The sequence below is a fragment of the Mauremys reevesii genome, linkage group 10 (assembly GCF_016161935.1).
Source record: "Mauremys reevesii isolate NIE-2019 linkage group 10, ASM1616193v1, whole genome shotgun sequence".
NCBI classification, from domain to species: domain Eukaryota; kingdom Metazoa; phylum Chordata; order Testudines; family Geoemydidae; genus Mauremys; species Mauremys reevesii.
Genome location: NC_052632.1, coordinates 5,184,487 through 5,207,243, shown reverse-complemented (window position 1 = coordinate 5,207,243; position 22,757 = coordinate 5,184,487). Strand labels below are relative to the sequence as shown.

Here is a 22,757-nt window from a genome sequence, read left to right as displayed (position 1 = left end):
TTGTGTATGGGGATGATTGAAATGTTCTGTTTCCATTTGGACATTTTAAATTTTATATTATATAATATAGTACAAAAGCTAAACAATTCGAAACAAAATCATTTAAAATGAAAAATCAAAATGTTCCAGTCAGAAAATGTAAAACCAGGATGTTTCAGCAAGGTCAGAACTTTTTTTTTCTCTGATTTTCTTCCTAAACAGAATCCAGGCAAAAGCAACCCAATTTCACAAGACTTTGATTTCAAAGGAATCGCATCTTCTGAAGGAACAGGATTCTGCTGAAATTTCTCAAACCAACTCTACAAGTCACTGACACTGGCTGTGACTCAATTCCTCATATGTCAAAGGAGGATGATAATTCGTCTTTTCTCCCAGCCTTTGTCTGTCTTGTCCGTTGAGGCTGTAAACTCTTTGAGGGACTGTCTAGACTCTTACCACATGTAAGTACAGCACCCTGCCCTATGGGGCTTGATCAGAGTTCAGCCCTCCAGGGACTACTGCAATACAAATAATAGCAGATCAAAATACAGGGATTTTTAAAAAATGTAAATGTTAATTATTCAGATTATTTTTAAATCTCTTCTTATCCGTTTAACTCAGTTTAAAGCCTTTTAAATATACTGAAGGTATAAAATCTAGAAAATTACCAGATTATTTTTCTTATTAAAAGAATAAAATAAAATGGTCCCTATATGCAGGATTTGACCTCAGTTTCCCCTTATGCTGGCGTGGCGGCCACTGCAGGTCTGTGCTCTGTCTCCCATCTCCCCGCATAATGCATCTGCATCCTGGCTCTCTCTGGGCAGGAGAAACAGACTGATTCATTCCCCTGTCTTTGGGGCCACTTATGGTCCTTCTAGGCTTTAGAGGATTTGACCTTGTACAGTACCTGTGGGCAGAATAAAGAAAGGATCCATTTTAGGTAACTGGCAAACTTTTAAAACCTTCTAATGCTTTATCCAGCTTTTATTATGAGGCCTATATGACAAGCTCGAGAGCATCTCACAAGAATGTTTGCTGTTATAAGAGGCAAAGGAAATGCAGTGAAATAACACACCGCTATTAATTACCAAAAATCCTTTAATAACCAACATTATTATAAATTATATGCACATTATGACAAGTACAATTGAGGTCTCTGTTTTTCTTGCTCCATTTTAGAGTGCCAAACAATGAGATCTTGTTGGGGGGAAAAAAAATGAAATAGATGGCACATCTAGTCAAACTGGGACTCCTATGTTGCATACCTGTGCTTACAATGATAGCAGGCCTTAGTTATTATCTTGAAGGCTCCATTGTTCTTTGAGCTATAGTGCATGCAGGATGATTATACACCGTTGAGAAGCATAATACTTTGCTTGCCAAAACAATAACAGGTCCCTTACTTAAATGAGGTACTATTTCAGGTTTTAATATTTAGATGCCACTAGTAATTGCACATTTGTAACAGTCTAATTTGGGCACCAGTTTGCAATGCTGATATTAGAAAGAAAAGAGTTGGCGAATTTTTAAAGGCATTGGCAGGGGCGGCTCCAGGCCCCAGCACGCCAAGCGTGTGCTTGGGGCAGCATGCCATGGGGGGCGCTCTGCCAGTCGCCGGGAGGGCGGCAGGCGGCTCCGGTGGACCTCCCACAGGCACGTCTGCTGCCGTGCTTGGGGTGGCGAAATGTCTAGAGCTGCCCCTGGGCATTGGACTCCATCAAGTTCTGACCTATAAAAAAGCATGAAGTCTGAGTAGCTACAGGCTGGGTATGGGTCTAAAGCCCTTGGATCTCAGAAGTCCTGAATTCTGCTTGAAGCTCTGAAACTGACTTCCTCTGTGATCTTAGCAAATCGTGTAACCTCTGCCCTGGTTTCCCATTGCAAAATGAGGATTATACTTACCTGCCTCTCTGGGGCGTTGGCTAATATTTGTAAACTGCTTTGAAGCATTAGACAAGTGCAAAGTGTTGCAGATCACTACTGAGCAAGGAGACATCCTAGTATTATCATGGTCTGTCACATGACACAATTTCCATGCCTAGTGAGTGAAAATTCAAATGAGATTCCCTGATTCACTCCCAACCGGATTTCTGCATAGAAACCTAGTGGGTCTGCGGGGGACAGTACTGCAGAGAATAGCTAAGCCCCTGCTCTTCCTCCTAAAGCCCTGAAAACCCTACGGAGGTGGAGAGAGGTTTGAGTAGGGAGGGATGCAGAGAGCCCCTGGGTGCATGCACACACATGGAATTGATGCTCTGGCTTTGTATTCATTATGTGAGGCAGCAGTGTCGTTCGAATACAGTGCTGGAATGACCACCAGAAATAAAGTGGATTTATTACAGGGCTAAGTGCAGTGAGTTATCAATGGCAACTGTCTTCCTTCACACACAGTATATAACAGTCACACAGCTAGCTGCTCACAGAGATCTTCGGGCGTTTCCACTTGACATGATGAATTCTCCTCTCTACCCCTTTTTAGTTTGCCTTCTCAAGCCATGGAAGCGTAAGTTGGGAAACTGGAAAAGTACTGGTCAAGGAATCTGCCCTTTGGAGCCTTGGGTGTCAGAAAGCAGCCAGAGATGTGTCAGGTAAGCTCTTTAGGGGCAGGGACTGTCTTTTTGTTCTGTGTGTACAGCCCCTAGCACACTGGGGTCCATGACTGGGGCTCCTAGGAGCTATGGTCAGACAAAGAATAAATAATGACAATCAGAAGATAGCATTTTATTTTTTGTCATGGAAATGACATAGGAGGGTTCATCACTTGGAGCCAAACTGAGCCCTGGGGTAAACAGGAGCAACTGAAATTATGTGTTGGTTTCAGAGTAGCAGCCGTGTTAGTCTGTATCCGCAAAAAAAACAGGAGTACTTGTGGCACCTTACCTTAAAGACAAATTTTTTTTTTATAAGCATGAGCTGAGCTACTTCAGCCTACTCGGATGCATGCAAGAATGGAACACACAGACATAGAGATATGATACATACAGAGAACATGAAAAGGTGGAAGTATGCATACCAACAAGCAGAGTCTAATCAATTGAGATGAGCTATCTAGCAGGAGAAAAAAAAAAAAAAGTGATAATTGATAATTGTGAGAGAGAGGTTGGAGAAGAAAACATACATAGGAAATAGATTCATTGGGTGTAATGATGAAACCATTCCCAGTCTTTTTTTAGGCCACAGTTAATTATATCTAGTTTGCATATTAATTCAAGTTCAGCAGTTTCTTTTTTTGTTTTTTTTTTTTTTTTTGTTTTGCCAAAAACCACAGTGTGTCACTGAGAGAGTTAGAGAAGTGGAGGAGTGGCAGCTGATGCCAGGGTGGCATGGTGCCCTATGACTCGAAGGGCCTGTCTATAGTGGGGATGTCTGTACTGATGAAGCTATAATGCAATGCCCAGTAAAGGACCACTGCCCCAGTGCCAGCCTGCTATTACAGCTGCATAGAAGGTTTGCCTCGGTGTAGCTACAGCAGAACACACATCCCCATTGCAGACAGGCCCTTAATATGTGTTATTCATGTATTTTGATTTAAGATCAGAAAAAGATGCGTATCCCAAGCTCTAGGCACGCTGCCCTCAATGGAATGTACAGGTCAGAACCACAGCCCCAAGTCCCACCCAGCACACCCTAGCCAGGCAGCAAAGTCACATCACCCAACCCAAACTCCCCGTTTCCTTCAGTTCCCAAAGGCAACTCCACTTCCCAAGCACCGCCCCACAGCCCGCTTTAAAAAAAAAAAAAAGAGTTGCAGAGCTTAGGTCAATACATTTGGGCTGATTTGCAATGGAGCGGAAGAGAATTCCAAAGCCAAGGGATTTGTCTCTACATAAATGTAAGTAAACCAGTGCAAACCCGTGTGGACACACTAATACTGGTTTAAAATTGGTTATATTGGAATGTACAGGGGCAAGCTAAACTGCTATAGGCCAGCTTTAAATCAGTTTAAGTGTCCTCACAAAGTTGTGCTGATTTAACAAAATCAGTTTAGAATCACAGCTTTGGTTAAAGTCATGCAACTCTGTTTAGACCAGGCCTAGGCACAGAGCTGCACCCATAAGACTGTGCTGCTGCCTCGAGTTGGTCAGGAAACAGAGGAGAGGGAAGAAATCAGGAACATTTTCATTTTATTTTATTATTTTTTTACTGAAATTTCATTTTCATTAAAATGTCCTGACCAGTTCAATCACTGGTTGGGAATGGGAGGGGTAGGTGGCATGGGGGTAAATTATTAACGTGTTTGGTTTGTGTATGTTATCAACAAATTTCAACTGGTTCTAGGATCAGCGTTAAAGGGTCTCAGGGGCTGTTATACTTGTTGGTTATATTCGTCTCTGATGTATAGCTCTGAATTCCCAAACAATTATTTCGTTAAGCATTTGTGTCTGTGAAAAACCTCCATCCTTAGCGGCAAAACTACCTTGTTTTGATGTTTGAGAATGAACAGAGAAAGGGGAATTGAGCAGGTAAAAGCACAGAAAAATGATGACGTGTTGAACTCTTTTACTACCTGTAGCACAATACAAGATGTTTGGCAAGGCGTTTGGAAGGGTCTCCTGCTACTCAAGAGCGACCTTTCACCATGTCTGCACCCCTTTATAATACTGTGTTATGAGAGAGTTACACTGCGAACATCATTCAAGCAGGTGTTCACTACCAGAGCAAAGTTATCTTACTGTAGCAGCCTCTCCCTTGATATTTACACATTTTTATACATGTCCGTTCCTGGCAAGGTAAACATCAAAAACGTTGTACAATAAAGGTAACATTTAATAAGCGGCAGGTTTGCAGTATCACTCAGAAATCTCCCCAAAGGGTCGGCTGCCACTTAAAAGTGAAATTCAATGTGATTGGAAAGGTCATACAAATCATAAGTCATATTTTAACTACAATAAGCCCATCTAGTTTTCAATAAACTTTTTTAGTCCTGAGATAATAAGTTCACGAAAACACGTTTGTTAGGCACTCAGATTCATGGCAAAGATTATGTTCTAGCAGGAGAAAGCTGCTGCTGCTACTTTTAACAAACTCTAACCTATTAATGGGCGGAATAAATCAATTTCTCTGCCCCAGAAACCGTCCTTTCAAGTATTTAACACAAACATCACGGTTATGAGCTGCCAGAGCCGCCCTCTAGTGGACTGTCATTGTAATACAGCTTCATTGTTGTGATCTGTGATAGAGAGACGTGCATACAACCTGCTGAAGGACTCATAATATAGGTTTCAGAGTAGCAGCGGTCTCCTCACACCTTCTATGGGCCATCTTAATTATCACTTCAAAAAGTTTTTTTTCCTCCTGCTAACGATAGCTCATCTCAATTGATTAGACTCTGCCTGTTGGTATGCATACTTCCACCTTTTCATGTTCTCTGTATGTATAAATTTCCCGTCTGTGTGTTCCATTCTATGCATCCGAAGAAGTGAGCTGCAGCTCACGAAAGCTCATGCTAAAATAAATTTGTTAGTCTTTAAGGTGCCACAAGTACTCCTGTTCTTTTTTCATAATATAGGGTGTCATCTGAATAATTAAATTCGCTGCCCGCTAATAATTAATCTCTCGCTAGTATTTTCTAACCCAATATTCATGGTCATTTTACTTGGTGCTTCTGGCACGTGGGATCTGGGCATTCTAATTAAACTAGAGACACTGTGTGCACAGATCTGTAACATCCAAGATCTAAACCAAAACCTCCTAAATTCCGGGGTGAGACTTATTCTGGAGTGAGGTAGTCAGACTGCCGAGAACTATGCTGAGAGCTACAGGTTTTGAGAGCAAGCTAGCAAGTAACAAATTAAATCTACTCTGCAGCAGATTATAAACAGGAACAACACCACATGCAAAGGCTTGTGCTGGTGCATGGTAAGATCATGGATCGCTTTTTTTATTTCCAGTTCCTATACATTATACCAGAATATACTAACCAACATAACGTGAATGATGCATAAATACCGCTGAGGACCAATGAGGAGAACGGAATTTCTTTCATTCAGTGACAATCTGTGATATGAAGTAGGTTGCTCCAGTTCACTAGCCCAACCAATCAGCATTTAAGGAGCGAGGCACATTTCTGCTGAGAGCCAATCGTGACTTTACAAGCCTGAACTTTTGCCACCCTGAACAAGTTAATACATCCAGGAGGTGTGTCCCAGCCTCACTGACTCCAGTGGAGGAAACTACATTAACTCTTCATGTGCTGAACTTCTAGCTAGAACATTCATATTTTAGACATGCTTTTCTGACCTAGTTTTCTTAGCGCAGTTGTAAAACTGTGCAGTGCTGAGCAGCATCTTAAACCAGAAAACAAAAAGGCCAATTGGAAAAAAAACCCGCCACCCTAGTGGTGAGGTTGTAAATTAATGTTAAACAGAAAGTTATTTCAAGTGAAATGTTACATGACTGGGTCAAAGTGAAATTGACAGATTAAAGGCTTGGTGATGAATTGCAGAACGATTGCTCCAGCACTGCATCTTGGAGTTGCTACTTCAGCAATCCTCGTCCTCCGTAGACGACCAATAATTAATAAATAAAACCTAAACAAAAGACCTGAAGGTTGTGTATGAGTTCCTGTTTATAACATCAATAAAAAGCAGCCTCATAACTCAACGGTGTCCCTGGGAAGCACTTCTTGGAAATACATGTGTATAGGGCGGGAACAGAAAACATTTTAACAGAGGTACTTTTTGTTTAAGCTAAAAAGTGGCTTAGCTGTTCTGCAAAGAGAGGTCTCACTTCCTGGGTCGTCGAAGTATTAAAAGACACGTCTCCCCCCCCGCAGTGATGATTAGATCAGTGGGGATTCGCTGTTGGTCCATGCCCATGCATTATCCTCCTGCCTTTGCCAAGCAAGATCAAAGATGTCTTCAGCCGCCAGTGATTAAGGATGGCATGTGCAAGGCACTGCTTTTTATACAATTAAAAAATGAGGGGTTGTGGATGCTATAAATATGACTTCGCATTTACCAGCATTTGCAAGACCAGATGCGCCACACACCGCACATCACTCCTGACACCAGAGTTCAGCTGAAAGAGTTTTCCTGCAAGCACTTTTTTTAGTCCCCAAATTTCCCCTAACATTTTTGCTCGGGGTCCATCTTTTAGCAAACGGTCACTGTGTGTGAGAAGGGCGGGGGGGTGGCTGTCACGCCGCCGGGGAACGAACATGCCCCCACAAACCCTTCCCCCGTGCCTGCGCCTTTGCAAGGGACGTGTTTTCCTTTAAGAGTTAAGAAACTTGAAACCTTGTTTGCGCAACAATCAGTGCAGCAGAGAGCCGCCAAAGTGTCTAGACTGGCACATGATGGGAGGCAGCCAATGACTCCAGTTCTCTCCTAGGGGGCCCTGTGTGTGTTTTAGAAGAACAAAAAAGAGAGAGCGAGGGAGAGAGAGAGGGAGAAGGGGGAAGAAAGAAAGGCTCAGTGCTGTTTAAACAGACCCCATCGCAACACAGCCAGCAGAAGTCACTTTCTGGGGTGGGGGCTGCTCCAGGACCATATTCCAGGCGTTCCAACGTGCAGGATAGTGGATTGGATTTTGTGTGTGTTTTGTTTTCCTTTAATTAAGGATTTCCAGCCGCTCTCTCCGGGATATTTACAATTTCCATTCATGTGTTGAAACGTGCGTGGGTTTTGTTTTGTTTTTTTAAAGGGAAATAACTCCAAGTCTAGGACCTGGTGCAAGTTTACTGATCCAGAGCAGCCGTTTCGGATTTGCCACCTCTCCCCTTTTACTGTTTTAATGGCAAAGAAACACAGTTGATGGGGCTAGTTTTCAAGGAAGGATTTTTGTTTGAGAAGCAGCAGGCGCGTTTGCCTGTGACCCTCTGGCTGCTTTATCTTTGGCTGTAAATTGCTAGTCGATGTAGGGCATCTCCTGAGCGTTTCCCGGGCCAGCCGCTGCAAGGGAGCGTTGGCAGGCGACCCCCCGTGTGCGTCGATGTAGCCCCCCGCGGCGCCTTCTCGGCCCTTTCTTCCTCCCCTCCCCGCAGTCTCCCTCATGTTGCAGCCCTGTTGCAATCTATCGGCGATTCGCTGTGCAAGGCTTTTGCACGGCGCTGCGAGGGGCCGCCGCTCCATGCGTGGTGGCGGTCGCGGGGCTTGCGCCGGGGAAGGAGCGGGCATCAAATAAAAAGCCAACCCCCCCACCCCCGAGATTACCAGCTCCGAGCTGTCGTATGTTCAGGTCCAAACGCTCAGGTCTTGTGCGGCGACTTTGGAGAAGCCGTGTCATCCCGGACAGGGAAGGGGCAGATGGGAGCTCCAGGCAGAGCCATGAGCACGGTGGGGGCACCAGCCGCAGCAAAACCCCGGAGAAAAACCCCTCCTCGGAAATCCGCCCGGTAACCCGCAACCTGGCGAGGGAGCCAGCGGAGCTGCGCGCCTGGGAGCCGGGCCAGGAGGGCAGGGGGAGCCCCATGGCGGAGCGGGGCGGCCCCGGGCAGCAGCCGCGGCAGCAGGAGGACGGGGAAGAGGAGAGCCCGTGGTGGGCGCAGGAGAGCGAATGCAAAACAGTGACTTGCTGCCTCTTCCAGGAGCGGGAGCCAGGCAGCCCCAGGCCCGCGGGCGCCTCCTCCCGGGACAGGGAGCGGCGGGCTTGCGACTTCCCGCTGCGAGCCCCCCAGGAGCCCCGCAGCCGCGAGGCGCGGTCCCGGCTGCTGGAGCAGGAGCTCAAGCCCGTCACCTACGCGCTGCTGAAGCGGCTGAAGGAGCGGGCGCTGGACAGCCTGGTGGAGGCGGTGGAGTCCCGCGGGGGGGTGCCCAGCGGCTGCGTCCTGGTCTCCCGCACCGAGCTGCGCCTGGGGGGCCAGGCGGCGCCCCCGCAGCTGCTCCTGGGGAAGCTGTTCCGCTGGCCGGACCTGCAGCACCCGGCGGAGCTGAAGCCGCTGTGCGAGTGCCAGAGCTTCGGGCTGGCCGACAGCCCCACGGTCTGCTGCAACCCCTACCACTTCAGCAGGCTCTGTGGGCCAGGTAAGGAGCGGCCCCGCCGAGCTGGGGGGGGGGTCCCCTGGGGGTGCTCGGAGACATCCCCCGCGGGGATTTCACACCCACCCGGTCTGGGAGCCCTAAGCCTGCCAGGCCCCAGCCTGAGAGCAGGGATCGCGCCCGGTCCAGCTGCGGGGAATGGCTCGGAGATAGCCCGACTTCTAAGCCAGGTGCTGGGGAGCCCTCCTCTAAAGCCCCCGCTTGGATTAATCGCTCCGTACGATGCGAGTTTGAATACAGATGGTTGCTCAACCCAGGTGCACCTGGCGGGCTGGCTAGGGCTGCAGGGCTGGGTCAGTTTTTATTTGTGTCTGTCCTCTTCCACCCCACCCCCAAGTACAATTCTTTGCAGGGTTTTTTTTGTTTTAACCATGGGCAAAATCTGTCAGAGCCGCAATAATTTGCACTTGAATCTGATGCCCTTTAAGAAGACCTCGATCAAAAATGCCTATCACTGGTGCATTAAGGACCTAAGCCTATCTAGGGTTGAGAGTTAAGGGGAAGATGCAAAGATGCATCAAGGCCTACGCAAGCCAAAAGCCCTAAAGCCGAGAAAATTGGCACCACCACCTTTTTGCTCATATTTCAGTACCCTTTTTGGATTAGATGGTAGTTTTCTGTGTAGGCAGCCATCAGGAACTATTCAGCCCCAGGAGTTTGTTTTTTTCATAAAAAGGAAAGATGGTCTGATTGGTGAGTTAGGTGTTTCAAACAACCAACACGAAAGTGGGAAGGAATATTTTAGTTCTAGCAGCACCAGGAGCATCATTTTCTGTTTTAAGATTATTTGTAGCCTGGTTTAGGTTTAAGATATAACGCTGTTTGCTTGTATCAGTAGCCCATCACATACGTTTTAGAAGCCTGTGTTGAAATGGAGCTGTTGATAATTCACAATGGGAGAGTGCTCAGCAGTGCAGTGCCTGGTGTGGGATCTCCAGACCTCTTGCAGTTAAACGCCTTGACACTTTCTGTGTAGTAGCTGTTTAGCCCTAGCCTTGCTGGACTGGGTTTTAGGAAGGTGCAGAACCTTTTCCCGTGTGCATAGCATGTTGTACCTGTGTCTGTATGTCAAGTCTGAACTTCCGCCCGATCCTCTCTGCTTTGGTGTAGTCTATGAATTGCACCATTGTTTCCAAGTGGAGTCAAGGAAACACTCTTAATACGCAGCCAGCCAGTTGATGTTATGAATCGTATTTTCCCACCCATTCAAGGAGTTTGAGAATGCCTCAGTGCACTGGAACTGCGTGTGCATTTTCAGGCAACCCGGCATAGACACCCCCCCTGCAGCCTCTGTCTCCCTTCTAGTCTGGCAGGGGCGCTTCTTTCCCTTGTGCAAAGGCCGGTAGGAGGCACTAGTGCAGAGGGAGGAAGAAGGCTGCTCTCAATTGCTGCTGCTGCTAAAATTGTGAGCTCCACAGAAGCCACCCAGGGCACCAGTAATAGGTCCCAGCCCCAGCCCCCCTGCACCCTGCTGGTCTGCACAAGCCACATGACACAACAGGCAAGTGAGTTCTGCTGGCCTGGGGCAAACATGGCAAGCTCTGGGATCTTGCTGAGGCCCATTTCACCTGCTCTCCTGGTGCTGCTCTACCTACTTGCCGAGATCTGTTGTTTTTGTCCCCCAGGGGCACAGCTGGCCCAGTAGCGTGTGTGTGTTTAGGCAGGGAGGGAGAGGTAGCAGCCAGGTGGGGCAATAGATCCTACACGAGGCAAAACCCATGATGAGTTTGTAGCTTTGATCTACTCCGTTTGCTGTTCACTTTTAGGCATTACACAGCCGGCCAGGCAGCTCCCCGGAATGAATTAACCCCCAGCACTGGAGTTTGCCTGTGTGAGGATGAGGGATTTATAAACAAGGGGGGAGGATCAAAGAGGCCCAAGGCTCCCAAAGCTGGAGAAAGTCCCATACCCCCTTCCCGTCACCCCTTTTCGAGCCAGCCCTCCCCAAAGGGAGCCAGCAGCCCCTCTTTCAGAAGGCGGCTGGGCTCTGGTTGCATTGCGCACATAGCTGGCACTCATTGATGCGTGGCTTGATAAGGCTCTGTGTAATTTCTGTCATTGAGGGAGACAAACTGGACTTTTCCTTGGGCTCCTTCTCCAAACATGCTTTTAAAGAGACATCTGAAAGAGTGCCCCCCCCCCCATGTCTTTGCCCTCCCCCATTTTGAGACAGCAGGAAAACTTGCAGAGCGGTGTATTTGCTGAGATCAGTGCTTTGGAGATGGCTGTGCTCATTTAAAAGGTGCCTGCCTTTAACCCAACAGATCGGAAACATGTTTCATGTCTGTGGATGGACATTTTAAGACATACTTTAATCACGAATACAACTGATGTTGTTAAAGCCCCTTCTCCCAAAAGCCTCCATGGTCTAGGAGTGAACCCCAGTCTCTTTGCTTCCCCATTTGTTATTTTGCTGTAATTATAGTCACAAAATGACTATTATCTAAATCACACTAAAGGAGACACAGCTTCTAAGTGACTGTAGAAGGCAGGCTAGAAAAACATAGGTTTGCTGAAGCAAAGAATACAGGAATTAAAGAGACAAAAACTTTTCTTTTATTTGGCCCGGCATTATCCCCTTTGAATTGAGATCAGTTTCAAATTGTGCTTAAAAAGCCCTTTTTTCCTACGGAGGGTCCCCCTCTGCTATTTAGGTGAAGAAGTGGTGATAATATGCAGTTTGCATATTGCTGGCGCCAGTCTGACTAGCTGTTTATCTGACTGACTGGGGATCTAGGCAATTACTGCTGCCTTTCTTAAAGCTGCAGTGACCCCTTTTTTAACTTCTTCCAGCCAGTTTAGGCTTTATGGGTGGGGGGAAGCACATACTCCTTTGTGATAGCTGTTTTAGTGCAAAGAAAACCTGGCAGAGTGAACCAAATAGCCCACCCTAAATAATGGAGGTTAGTTATCCATTTTCTGTGTAAAAATACAGGGTGAGAATAGAAGAATGAAAGAGATTCCAAGATGGAAAGTCCTGACCAAAGAAAATTCTTAACTTTCCCGTAGTGTGAAGTTTCTTGAGGTTCATTAGCTCATGCATAAATGCTGTTTTAGTTTTGTTATGAACAGAAATCCCAAAGGACATTAAATATCATGTTAATGTTCCTTTTTCTTGAGAAGAGCTTTTATTTTATTTATTTATTTTGCAAGCAGAAATCCTGTTTCGTTCTGTGCCATTTTTTTTGGTAAGAAATTACCGTATTTTATGCAGAGAACTAATGCAGTGCTTTCCCCAGAAAATTATTAGGTGCCTGAACCTGAAATCACATTTTAATTGTAGCAGATGTGCATTTACATTTACCTTCGAGAAGGCTACATCTGTAGAAATTTACAAGTTCCTTTTTTATGTAAAAGCTTTCCAAACAATGTAGAATTAAAACCACAAAGAAACAGCACAGCTCTTAACTGTCTTTTTTATCATTTTCATACTGCCAATTTGTGTTGGGACTTGGGGCTGGATTTTGCTCCCCTTGAGGGCAATCTGGAAATGAGAATCAGTAAGAGTTGGATCTGGCCTTGATGCCCTTTGTCTATTTGCCTACTCTAGATTCTGTTGTGTGTTCACATCACCATCGTATACCCAACCCTTTATCACTAGGTTTACAGTGTAACTAGCAGAAGGGTGTGAACATGCGATCTGTGCTTTGACAGAGGAAATCTAGTGCAGTGATAGGTCTGTTTTTAGAATATAAGAGGTACATTTTGCAGACACAACTAATGCAATTAGATCCCATTCCTTCAGAATCACCACAATCTGGAATGTTGGTTACTTTTTTTTTTGTGCTTTGAAGCTCTTAAATACTTGGGAGAAAGTGGTCTTGGCTGTGCAGAGCCTGTGCACTGGAGCAGAGTAAGAGAATTGTGTGCTCTTGTTTTATTATGGTTACTGGTGCCCATTTCAAGATGTGGGACCTTTCCTCTCTGCAGAAGCAGTAAATGACTGCAGTCCAAATCAAAACCATCATGCTGTGGAGATTGAGGTTATTAATAAAGTAATCCAAACTGAGCTGCAGATAGGTGAGGGAGTCATTGTGTTGCCAACACCGTTTGTTTTCAGGTCACTCTAGAAAACTGAAGAACACACGCTAATCTCAATAATTGGGGTGGGGGGAACGTCAGGCCATTGAATTTTAAGCAGAACTCCTCATCGAAGCCAGTGGGAATTTCTGCTTAACAGGAATTAACTGATATGACCCTGCCAACAGCACTTGGCTCCCACATTTTAGAATGTTACATTCTTGAAAGCAAATTTATATAACAAAAAAACGAAAGAACATAAGAATGACCCTTGTGGGTCAGTTTATCAAGTGATCCATCCCCTGTCATGCAGTCCAAGCCTCTGGCAGTCAGAGGTCTAGGGACACCTAGCGCATGAGGCTGTGTTCCTGACTATCTTGGCGGATAGCCATTAATGGACCTCTGTGAAGTTACCTAATTCTTTTGTGAACCCAGTTATACTTTTGACCGTCACAACATCGGCAGCGAGTCCCACAGGTTGACTGTGCATCACGTGAAGAAAAACTTCCTTTGTTTTTAAACCTCCTCTCTATTAATTTAGATGGGTGACCCCCTAATTCTTGTGTTATGTGAATGGGTAAATGACACCCAGTTTCTCCTCACCATTCGTGATTTTATAAACTTCTATCATATCCCCCATTAGTCTTCTCTTTTCTAAGCTGAGCAGTGCCAGTCTTTTTAATCCTCCAATGGATGCTGTTCCATACCCCTAGTCATTTTTGTTGCCCGTCTCTGTACCTTTTCCAGTTCTAATATATGTTTTGAGATGGATTGACCAGAACTGCACGCAGTATTCAAGGTGTGGATGTACCATGGATTTATATAATGTCATTATGATATTTTCTATCCCTGTCCTAATGGTTCCTCGCATTCTGTTCGCTTTTTTGATTGCTGCTGCACATTGGGCAGATGTTTCCAGAGAACTACCCACAATGACTCTAGGATCTCATTCTTGAGCGGTAACACCTAGTTTAAATCCCATCCTTTTGTCTGGATGGTTGGGATTATGTTTTCCAATGTGCTTTACTTTGCATTTATCAGCACTGAAGTTCATCTGCCATTTTGTTGCCCCAGTCACTCAGTTTTATGAGATCCCTTTGTAATTCTTTGCAGTCTGCTTTGGACCTAACTATCTTGAGTAATTTTATATTATCTGACCTCATTGTTTACCCTTTTTTCCAGATCATTTATGAATATGTTGAACAGCACTGGTCCCACTGCAGATCCTTGGGGGACCCTGCCATTTACCTCTCTCCACTGTGAAAACTGACCATTTATTCCTGGCCTTTGTTTTGTATCTTTTAACCAGTTACTGATCCATGAGAGGGCCTTCCCTCTTATCCCATGACTGCTTACTTTGTTTAAGAGCCTTTTGTGAAGGACCTTGTCAAAACCTTTCTAAAGGTCCAAGTACACTATATCTACTGGATCATGCTTGTCCACATGTTTGTTGACCCCTCAGAGAATTCAGATAGATTGGCAAGGCATGAGTTCCTTTTATAAAAGCCATGTTGACTCTTCTCCAACATATTGCGTGTGACAATTCTGTTCTTTACTATAGTTTCAACCAATTTGCCTGGTGCTGAGGTTAGGCTTACCTGCCTGTAATTGTCAGGATCGCCTCTGGAGCCTTTTAAAAAAATCGGCATTATATTAACTGTCCGCCAGTCATCTGGTACAGAGGCTGATTTAAGTGATAGGTTAAATACCACAGTTAATAGTTCTGTGTTTTCATGTCTGAATTCCTTCAGAACTCTTGGGTGAATCCCATCCGGCTGTGTTGACTTACTGCTGTTTAATGGATCAACTTGTTTCAAAACTTCCTCTATTGACACCTTTAGACTGGGACAGTTCCTCGATTTGTCACCTAAAAAGAAAGGCTCAGGTGTGGGAATCTCCCTCACATCCTCTTCGGTGTAAAGAATTCATTTAGCTTCTCTGCAATGGCCTTGTCTTCCTTGAGGTGCTCCTTGAGCACTTCATCTTCCAGTGGCCCCACTGATTGTTGGCAGGCTTCCTGATTCTGATGTCCTTAAAAACAATTTTGCTGTTAGTTTTTATGTCTTTTGCTAGCTGCTCTTCAAATTCTTTTTGGCCTGTCTGATTATACTTTTACACTTTACTTGCCAGAGTTTATGTTCCTTTGTATTTTCCTCAGTAGGATCTGACTTACAATTTTTAAAAGACTTGTTTTTTACTCTGTTGTTTAGCCATGGTAGCAATTTTTGTGGTCCTCTGTTTTTTTTAAGTTTGGGGTATACATATAATTTGACTCTCTTATGGTGTTTTTAAGAAATATCCATGCAGTTTGCAGGCATTTCACACCTGTGACTGTTCCTTTTAATTTCTTTTTAACTAGCCTCTCCTTTTTGAAGTTAAATGTGGTGTTTTTCTTTGGTATTTTCCTCCCTACAAGGATGTTAAATTAAATTACATTATGGTTGCTATTACCATGAGGTTCAGCTCTATTCACCTCCTGGACCACATCCTGTGTGCCTTAGGACTGAATCAAGACTTGCCCCTCGTGGGTTCCAGAACTGGCTGCTCCAGAAAGCAATCATTAATGTGTCTAAAAATGTTATCTTTTCATTCGGTCCTGAGGTGACAGTCAATATGGAGATAGTTGAAATCCCCTATCACTGGGTTTTCTCTTTTTGTAGCCTCTCTAATCTTTCTGAGCATTTCACAGTCACCGTCACCATCTTGGTCAGGTGGTAGGTAGAATATTCCTACTGCTATAGTCTCTTTATTCAAGCCTGATCCATTAAAGAAAAGTCTGACCAATTAAAGGGCATTATCGTACAACCATTATTGTCTTGAGTAGTCCTTATCTATGCAAGTGGTCCAACAGCTACGTAGGTGGCCCTGATTCAAAAAAGCATTTAAGCACATGCTCAACTTTAAGTCAACTGTCAGTAGATCTACTCCTGTTTAAAGCTAAGCACATGCTTAAGTACTTTGTTGAATCAAGGCTAGTGTAGTGTTGCTAGATTGGATAACATGCCATTATGGTAGGCTATTACTACTGACCTTTTATTCTATCTAGGAAGTTATAGGGACTGACCTAAGTTGCGTAATTTACGTTGCTGTGAATGAGATCAGAATCTGGTTGTAATGTTTTCTTTTATGTCCTAAGATAGTGCCTTTTTATTTATGCTATGCAGTTTCTTAGTCTTTGACACAATATCCAGTGAATTCTTGGTAAACCCATGTTTATGTTTTGAAACAGGACTATTTTAGACAGATGACCTGGTGATAAAAGCCAGGCTTTTCAAAAGGGACTGATGATTTTGGGTAACTGGATTTTTGGAGATGCCCTAACCTAAAGGCGCCTGATTTCCAGAGCGTGGGTGCTCAGCACTTTTGGAAACCCCTTACAGGTGTGTTAAATTGGGCACCAAAAACCCAGCTGCTTTTGAAATATCTTGGCCAAGAGTTATTTGCATATGACTTTTCTGCCATGTTATAAAATGGGGATTTACCTTACCACCAAAATATTACTTCTCAGGAGGGAAAACTTGAGGGTTTGAACTTTTAACCTAATATTGCACTAATATGAGGTCTTGTTTTTTCAGAATCTCCCCCGCCTCCTTATTCTCGGCTGTCTCCTCATGACGAGCAAAAGCCACTGGGTAAGTATTTTCTCTTTACAAACTCTTAGGACATTCACAGTTCATAACCAAAACGTTGTATTGTTTTCTACTGGGGTCATTTCCAGCCTGGTGGATAAGGCAAATGTCGAAATGTAGGAACGTGGAGGTCATCACTAATTCTGAACAAGCATTAGCTGACAAGTTATCAGAAATATATGAATAAAAATAAAATATTCTGTATGTTTTGTTATATCTTTATTACCCATGGTTTTATATATTAATACACATTCTTTGCTACATCTGTATTTTTCAGAATAATCTGCATTCAGGTGAAACACTGTCATTAGTAATGAAGATGTAATGACTGGTTATCAGACTTAATTTTTTTATTGGATACTAGATTGGATTGCAGACTGGAGTGGGGGGTCAGAACGCGTGGGATCTATCCCCAGCTCTGTAACTGTCCTGCTTCTCTGACCCGGGGCCTATCACCCTGTAAGATAGGGAAGATTAGACTTTCACTGTTAAGTTCCTTAAGATCTCGAGATGAAGAGTGCTACGTAAGAGCTAAGCATTATTAGTCTAGTGTTTATTAAACTGAGACACGAGCTCTTTAAGCTCCATACTGTAAAACATTTGAATGGAATTTCATTTTTTCCAATGAATTATTCTGACTTTTAAAAGTATCATTGAAATAAATCTGGTCACAGTGAGGCATAAAATGTGACCTACTTTAAAATTGGCAAAATTCAATAGCAAATGCCTTCCAAAGCATATATTCCCTTAGTAGATGCCGTGCCAAATTCTGCCCTGGCTTTCACGGTATCCAGGTAAATAGGAAGTAACACGTGCACCTCAAAGGGGGGAAGTTGATGTGTTTTTTTTGAGAGACTCTGTAGGCAATGGGCCAGATTCTTCCAGTGATAGTCACTTTGAGTGGTATCTTACCCCTCCAGTTCTCCCCTGGTCAGTAATGCTGGTTCACAAAAGAGGAAGTACACAAAGAGAGAGACATGTTCATCACAGAGCTGTTAGAATCACAGAGAGGGCGGGATGAGGAAACATTCAGAATTTGCCAACTAGATAAGGACACACTTGGCAAATACATTACTCTGAGGTCTCTAAGGGGTTTAGAGAGGTGCACCCAGGAACACCAGACTGGGAATTGTGGGGTCATACAGGAGGTAGAGTCGGACCCAAAGGACTGAGTAAAGATTTCAAAATGGCGCCTTTGATCTTTTCTAAAAACCCCAGAACAAGCTAACAAGAAAACCGAGCAAGCAAAAAAGTCCCAACAAAAGCCGAAGGCTGGACCATGGCACACACAGGGCAACTATGCAGAGGCCTAATGGGAAAGGAGAACCTCCTTTCCCCCCTTTGCGCAGGCTATTCAGATCTTGGGCCGGGCTGTGCAGGAGCACATGGATGTTGTGCGCCTGGTACTCTCTGCATCAGTGGTGGGAACCTGGTGCCCATGGGCTGCACACAGCCCGCCAGCAGCTTACCCTGATGAGCTGCAGGCTGCCCACCACTGCTCTACATCCTGGAGCAGGAGGGCAGGGAGGGGTGGGCAGTGCCAGCTGAGCTGGTGTGGGAAGTTTCATAATTCCCTGATGGTCTGGGCCAGCAGCAAATTACTAACCCCCAGAGCAAGAGAATTAGGGAGGGAGCTGTGTCCTGGCAGGGTGTTTCTGAGTCACCGTGCTTCCTGGGAATACACTTGGGGTGGTGCAGTGCATTTGCCACCCCTTGCTGAGAGGCACAATCTCACCCGGAGAAGTAACTCACAGTGTTTTGCAAATGAGGATAGTATGCGTCATGGCTAATGGTTCACACCAGAGGTCCAGCCATAAGAGTGTCCTGGAAAATGAAAGGGCTGGTCGTCTAAGTTGACATTACATAACAAAAATAAGCTCAAAATTAATTCCTTTTAGAAGCTACTTGTGCTGCAGGTATGGAAAACAGTGAGATGTACTTCATGGGTTTATTTGACTGAAAAAATAATCTGTGAGCAAACATTTGAGCGCTTAATTAAAGGGGCAAGCAAGAGAGAATAACAAGGACTCTTAACTTGTTAAAACAAAGTTTCCTTAGCTTCAGCAAAGAGGAAGGAAGGAAAGAAGCAAGAATAAACAGCTTCAAGAATTTTAATGGTGATAATTAAGTATAGTAACTATGAATTGTTTAGAGGCTTAACGTAACTTTATCCAGTATGCACCAAGTTTCTACTTGTTTAATCAACTGAACTGTAGTTATTTTTGTGGTCGAAGCAATTGAAACTTTTCATTTTTGCATGTCAGAGAAGAGAAGTTAAGCACTTACTTTCTGCCCTGGGTCAGCAGTAGTTTCACTCTGGAAGGTGTGGGCAGGCAAAGTGGCACAGTATGTCCGTGAGCGGGTGCACAGCGCTCGTGGCACAAAAGTACTAAATGTTCTCCTTCTGTTTTCCAGATCTATCAGATTCCACGTTGTCTTACACTGAAACAGAGGCTACTAACTCACCAAACACCACCCCTGGAGAATTCTCAGGTTGGCAGACGTTAACACAGCCGCAGTTGAATGGTTATTGGGTTGGAGCTGTACTTGCAGGTTTTAGCAGAAAAGCAGAATTAAATGTAGTTCTGTATGTGAGATTCTCAGGGAAAACAGAAAAAAATCAAAGGGGCTGTTCAAGTTGGTTGGTTGAATAGAGCTATTCGCAAACTCCAAGCTGTATTAAAATGTTGTTAATTGTCTGACGCACGCTTGGAAAAGCAAGGAGATTGGGAGTTAGGGCAGGAACTCCATTCCTACTCAGGAGAGTGATAAAATCACCCACTGTTAAAAGATCCTACTCAGACCTTGACACAGGAGGGTGAGTTAAGAATGGTTTCTAAGCGCCAGATATTTTATAATAAAAAGAATGAACGGGCAGTTCAGATTTAATGGAGTTTTTTATACTGTCCCTGGTGAATATTTACAGCATGAATTAACTGTTGTGTTTCAGGATTTAGTGTGCAAACGCTTGCTCAGGTGAGCAGAATTTACTATCCCGTACGGTCCTGTTGAAGCCAGTGAGCAAGAGTTTGCAAAATCAGGCCCATAGGCCAGTCTTCTGGAATTGGCTGCCCACCATCTGTACAGAACCTCATTGATTTTAATGGGGCTTAACGTAGGCCGAGAGGTTGACTCGCTGGCAAGACGTGTAGGCTAGGAGACTTAGATTGTAAGCTGCTTTGGACAGGAACCAGGGTGCAATTCCATGTAATTCATCCCTGGTGTAACTCCACTTACGGCAGTGGAGTGGTGGGCCGCACTGTTCTTGCAGCTTGTAAATCTGGGGTGGGAGGGGCACTGTTCACAGGCTCAGACCTAGTTTTCATGTCAACGATGACGTATTACAGTTGATGGTGAACCTCAGACAGCAGGGATAAAATGTTGGCGGAATGGCTGGCGAACCTTTCTTGTTCTACCAATGGCACATGCACTGACATAGCGAGCGGCCTTTGAGCGTTCTTTTGTAACGGTTCACAGAATCATAGAATTCATGTCTGTTCGGTCAACTTGCCCATTCCTTGGCCTATGCGTTATATCCTCTAGTGCAGGTGTTCCCAAGCCATACCGATACGTGAGCTTGATGTTCCATCCATTCACAGCAGTTTTTAAAACAGTGGTTCATGAACCAACAAAGTCTGGGCGCTGCTGCTCTAGTCCTTCTGGCTCCTTTGCCTAGTAGTACTGTTTTATCACACCTGAACAATTACATATTGGAAAGATACAGCTCCTTTGAATGAGTTTTGGTAGTGGCTGTTAATGCAGCTCACATGCAGTGCAGTACTTGAGATTAGTCTTGTTTGTTTCGTTCAGTGACAAGGCTCAATTTTTAAATACACCAAAAGGTATGAGCTTTCTTGTCCCTTAGTTTTCCTAATCCCCATTTTGCTGGTTATTGGGATTACAGACATGCTTAAAGATCATCAGAGAATTGTGGCTCCCTCTAGGGGACGGAATGATCAAAATATCAGTTGAGGTGCTATCGCCTGTATAGTAGTGTCAGGAGACTGCCTCTTTGCCCTAATCCTTTTATCTTGTCAAAGAGTTTATCACAAGCTTTGGGAGAGCGATGTATTTCTTAGGCCATTCCATACCACATGGCATTTTGAAGAGGCACATAGTGTTGGTAGAGCTCTTCTCCCTTATACATTTTTCATTTTCATTGCCCTTTAGGATTCTTTTGGTGCAGTTGAATACGTCTTGGTGTTTTGACATACTGAATCCAAAGTGCCTGTTGTCAATTGTCCATAGCAGGGGAAAACTTGATAGCGGGGAGTTGGGATTGTTTTTTGAGTTTCATTCTAATAAATATATGTTTGCAATTTCTAACAAATTCTTGTGCTGTGTACAAGTTCATAATGCTCCTGATGTCCCTAGCTTTTATGGCAATTTGATAATAACTGTTAATTGTAGCCGCAGAATTTTAGAAACAGAGCTCCTATGGATGGTGTTGGTTTAGTTACTGTGTTATCTGAGTTGGGCGTCTGGAAGGTTTTCTGCAGTAGAAGAGAGATTTTAGCTTTTACTTGAACAACATAATGATAAGGTGACCAGGGTTGCACTGAAATTGGATACCTTCTCTCTCATTGTGTAGTTTCAAATGGTGCAACTCTTAATAAGAGTCTGGGGCTAGGTGATTTATTTTCTTCCAGTGGCCATGATCACAGATAGAGGAAAAGAGTTTCATTGAAGTTAACCCATGCATGTTGTCAACCAGGAAGTGAAAAACGTAACTTAGAACAATGTAAGTGCCATATTTTGGTCTGTTTAGTTTCTGGTGCAACTTACATATATGCAATGATATATAAAACTTATGTCTGCCATGCCTTCTCCGTGTATCTAAGAAACTGAAGTGTGCATTTAACTCCTGTTCCAAAAATAAGAAAACTTTGGATCTAGCATCAAGCCACTACTATTTTGTTACTTTAGCTTTGATCACCAAAAATGCTTTTCCTACTAAAACCACAAAATTCAGTTTCTGGGTAACAAAGAGGTCCATTCTTCACTGTTGTTAGTTTAGCTGATGAACTTCTAGCCAGGAAGTTTTAGCAAGAAGTCAAATGGTTATCTCTGTAAAACAAAACAAAACCCCTCTCCTTTTGAACTTGGCCTTATTTTCATGAGACAGTATTGATCCTAGGAATCTTGAAAAGTCTCTAATGAACCAGCAAATCCACTATGAAAATTGCAAAGTATGGGTGGCTTAATCATAGCCCAGAAAAGGACACCCAAAAGCTAATCTTATCTTTTCTCTTTACCAAAAGCCTTCTTAAGATTGCATTGGAAAAAACAGAGACATTTACAAGCTATAAAGGAAAGCTTCTTAAGTGTATTGTGCAGAATGTTAACACTTTTGTTCTGTGCAAATGCACACAACAGTGGAATCCCTGGACCCTCCCTCAGCTGGGACTTAAAACATTTTGGTCAGTAAAGTAAATCTTCTATTCCAGGATAACGCTGTGCCAGGTGTACTCTCCCATGAGCAAGCAACCCGTAAAGGAAGCATAGTCTGGAGCCTGAGCTGCTGCTTCTGGTTTCTGGATAAGATATGACAGGTTTTGAAGATTAGGATTGCTCAGAAAAGGCAAATACGAATGTTTGGTTCCAAAGTTTCCAGTCTCTTAGTTCAAGCAGCAGCAGATTTAGGGTTAGGGAGTGTAAAGAGAGGCCACATATTTTCCTCGTTGGAGTTATTTCCCCTGCTATATATTATTACTGCTGATTGTTGTAGGCCTGTGTTTAAGGGGGTAGGGTGACAGGACAAATAGGTCTTAATGCTGCAATGGCCTGAGAACATCAGAGAGACTTGTACACATGCTTAAATTAAGCATATACTTAAGTGTCTTTTTGGATCAGAACCAGAGTGCTCAGCGCTTTTCAGAATCAAGTCCTTATCTGCGCGCATGCACGCACATGCAGAGTGACCCATGGCTCAGTCGTGAGAAGGGGCGTGTGGTTGGTCCAGTGATGAGCCAGGTCGAAACTTTGGTAAGAATGATGTACGTGTTGCTAGTAGAACCGCTCAGTGTGAGCAGTACCCAGCTGTGGGCCTTGGAGTCGTTATGTGACACACGGCAGGGTGTGCTGGCTGCTCATGCTCCAGTGCACGTGTGAGCGGATGCTAAGTATGAACACAAGTGAAGTCAAACGC

At 44.2% G+C, this 22,757-nt stretch overlaps 1 protein-coding gene across 5 annotated transcripts in view; it reads left to right on the top strand.

Annotated features, from left to right (window-relative positions):
- Nucleotides 1–22,757, top strand: part of SMAD6 (SMAD family member 6) — a 325,135-nt gene that overhangs the window by 245,497 nt on the left and 56,881 nt on the right. For 4 of the 5 annotated variants that reach the window (XM_039491441.1, XM_039491442.1, XM_039491443.1 and 1 more), the window contains exons 3-5: nt 2,462–2,570; nt 16,556–16,612; nt 19,025–19,102. In XM_039491441.1, the coding sequence (XP_039347375.1) occupies nt 2,462–2,570; nt 16,556–16,612; nt 19,025–19,102 (244 nt within the window). Of the gene's footprint in view, nt 1–2,461; nt 2,571–7,264; nt 8,946–16,555; nt 16,613–19,024; nt 19,103–22,757 lie in introns of those variants that run through there. The other variant, XM_039491440.1, reaches the window with a different exon arrangement.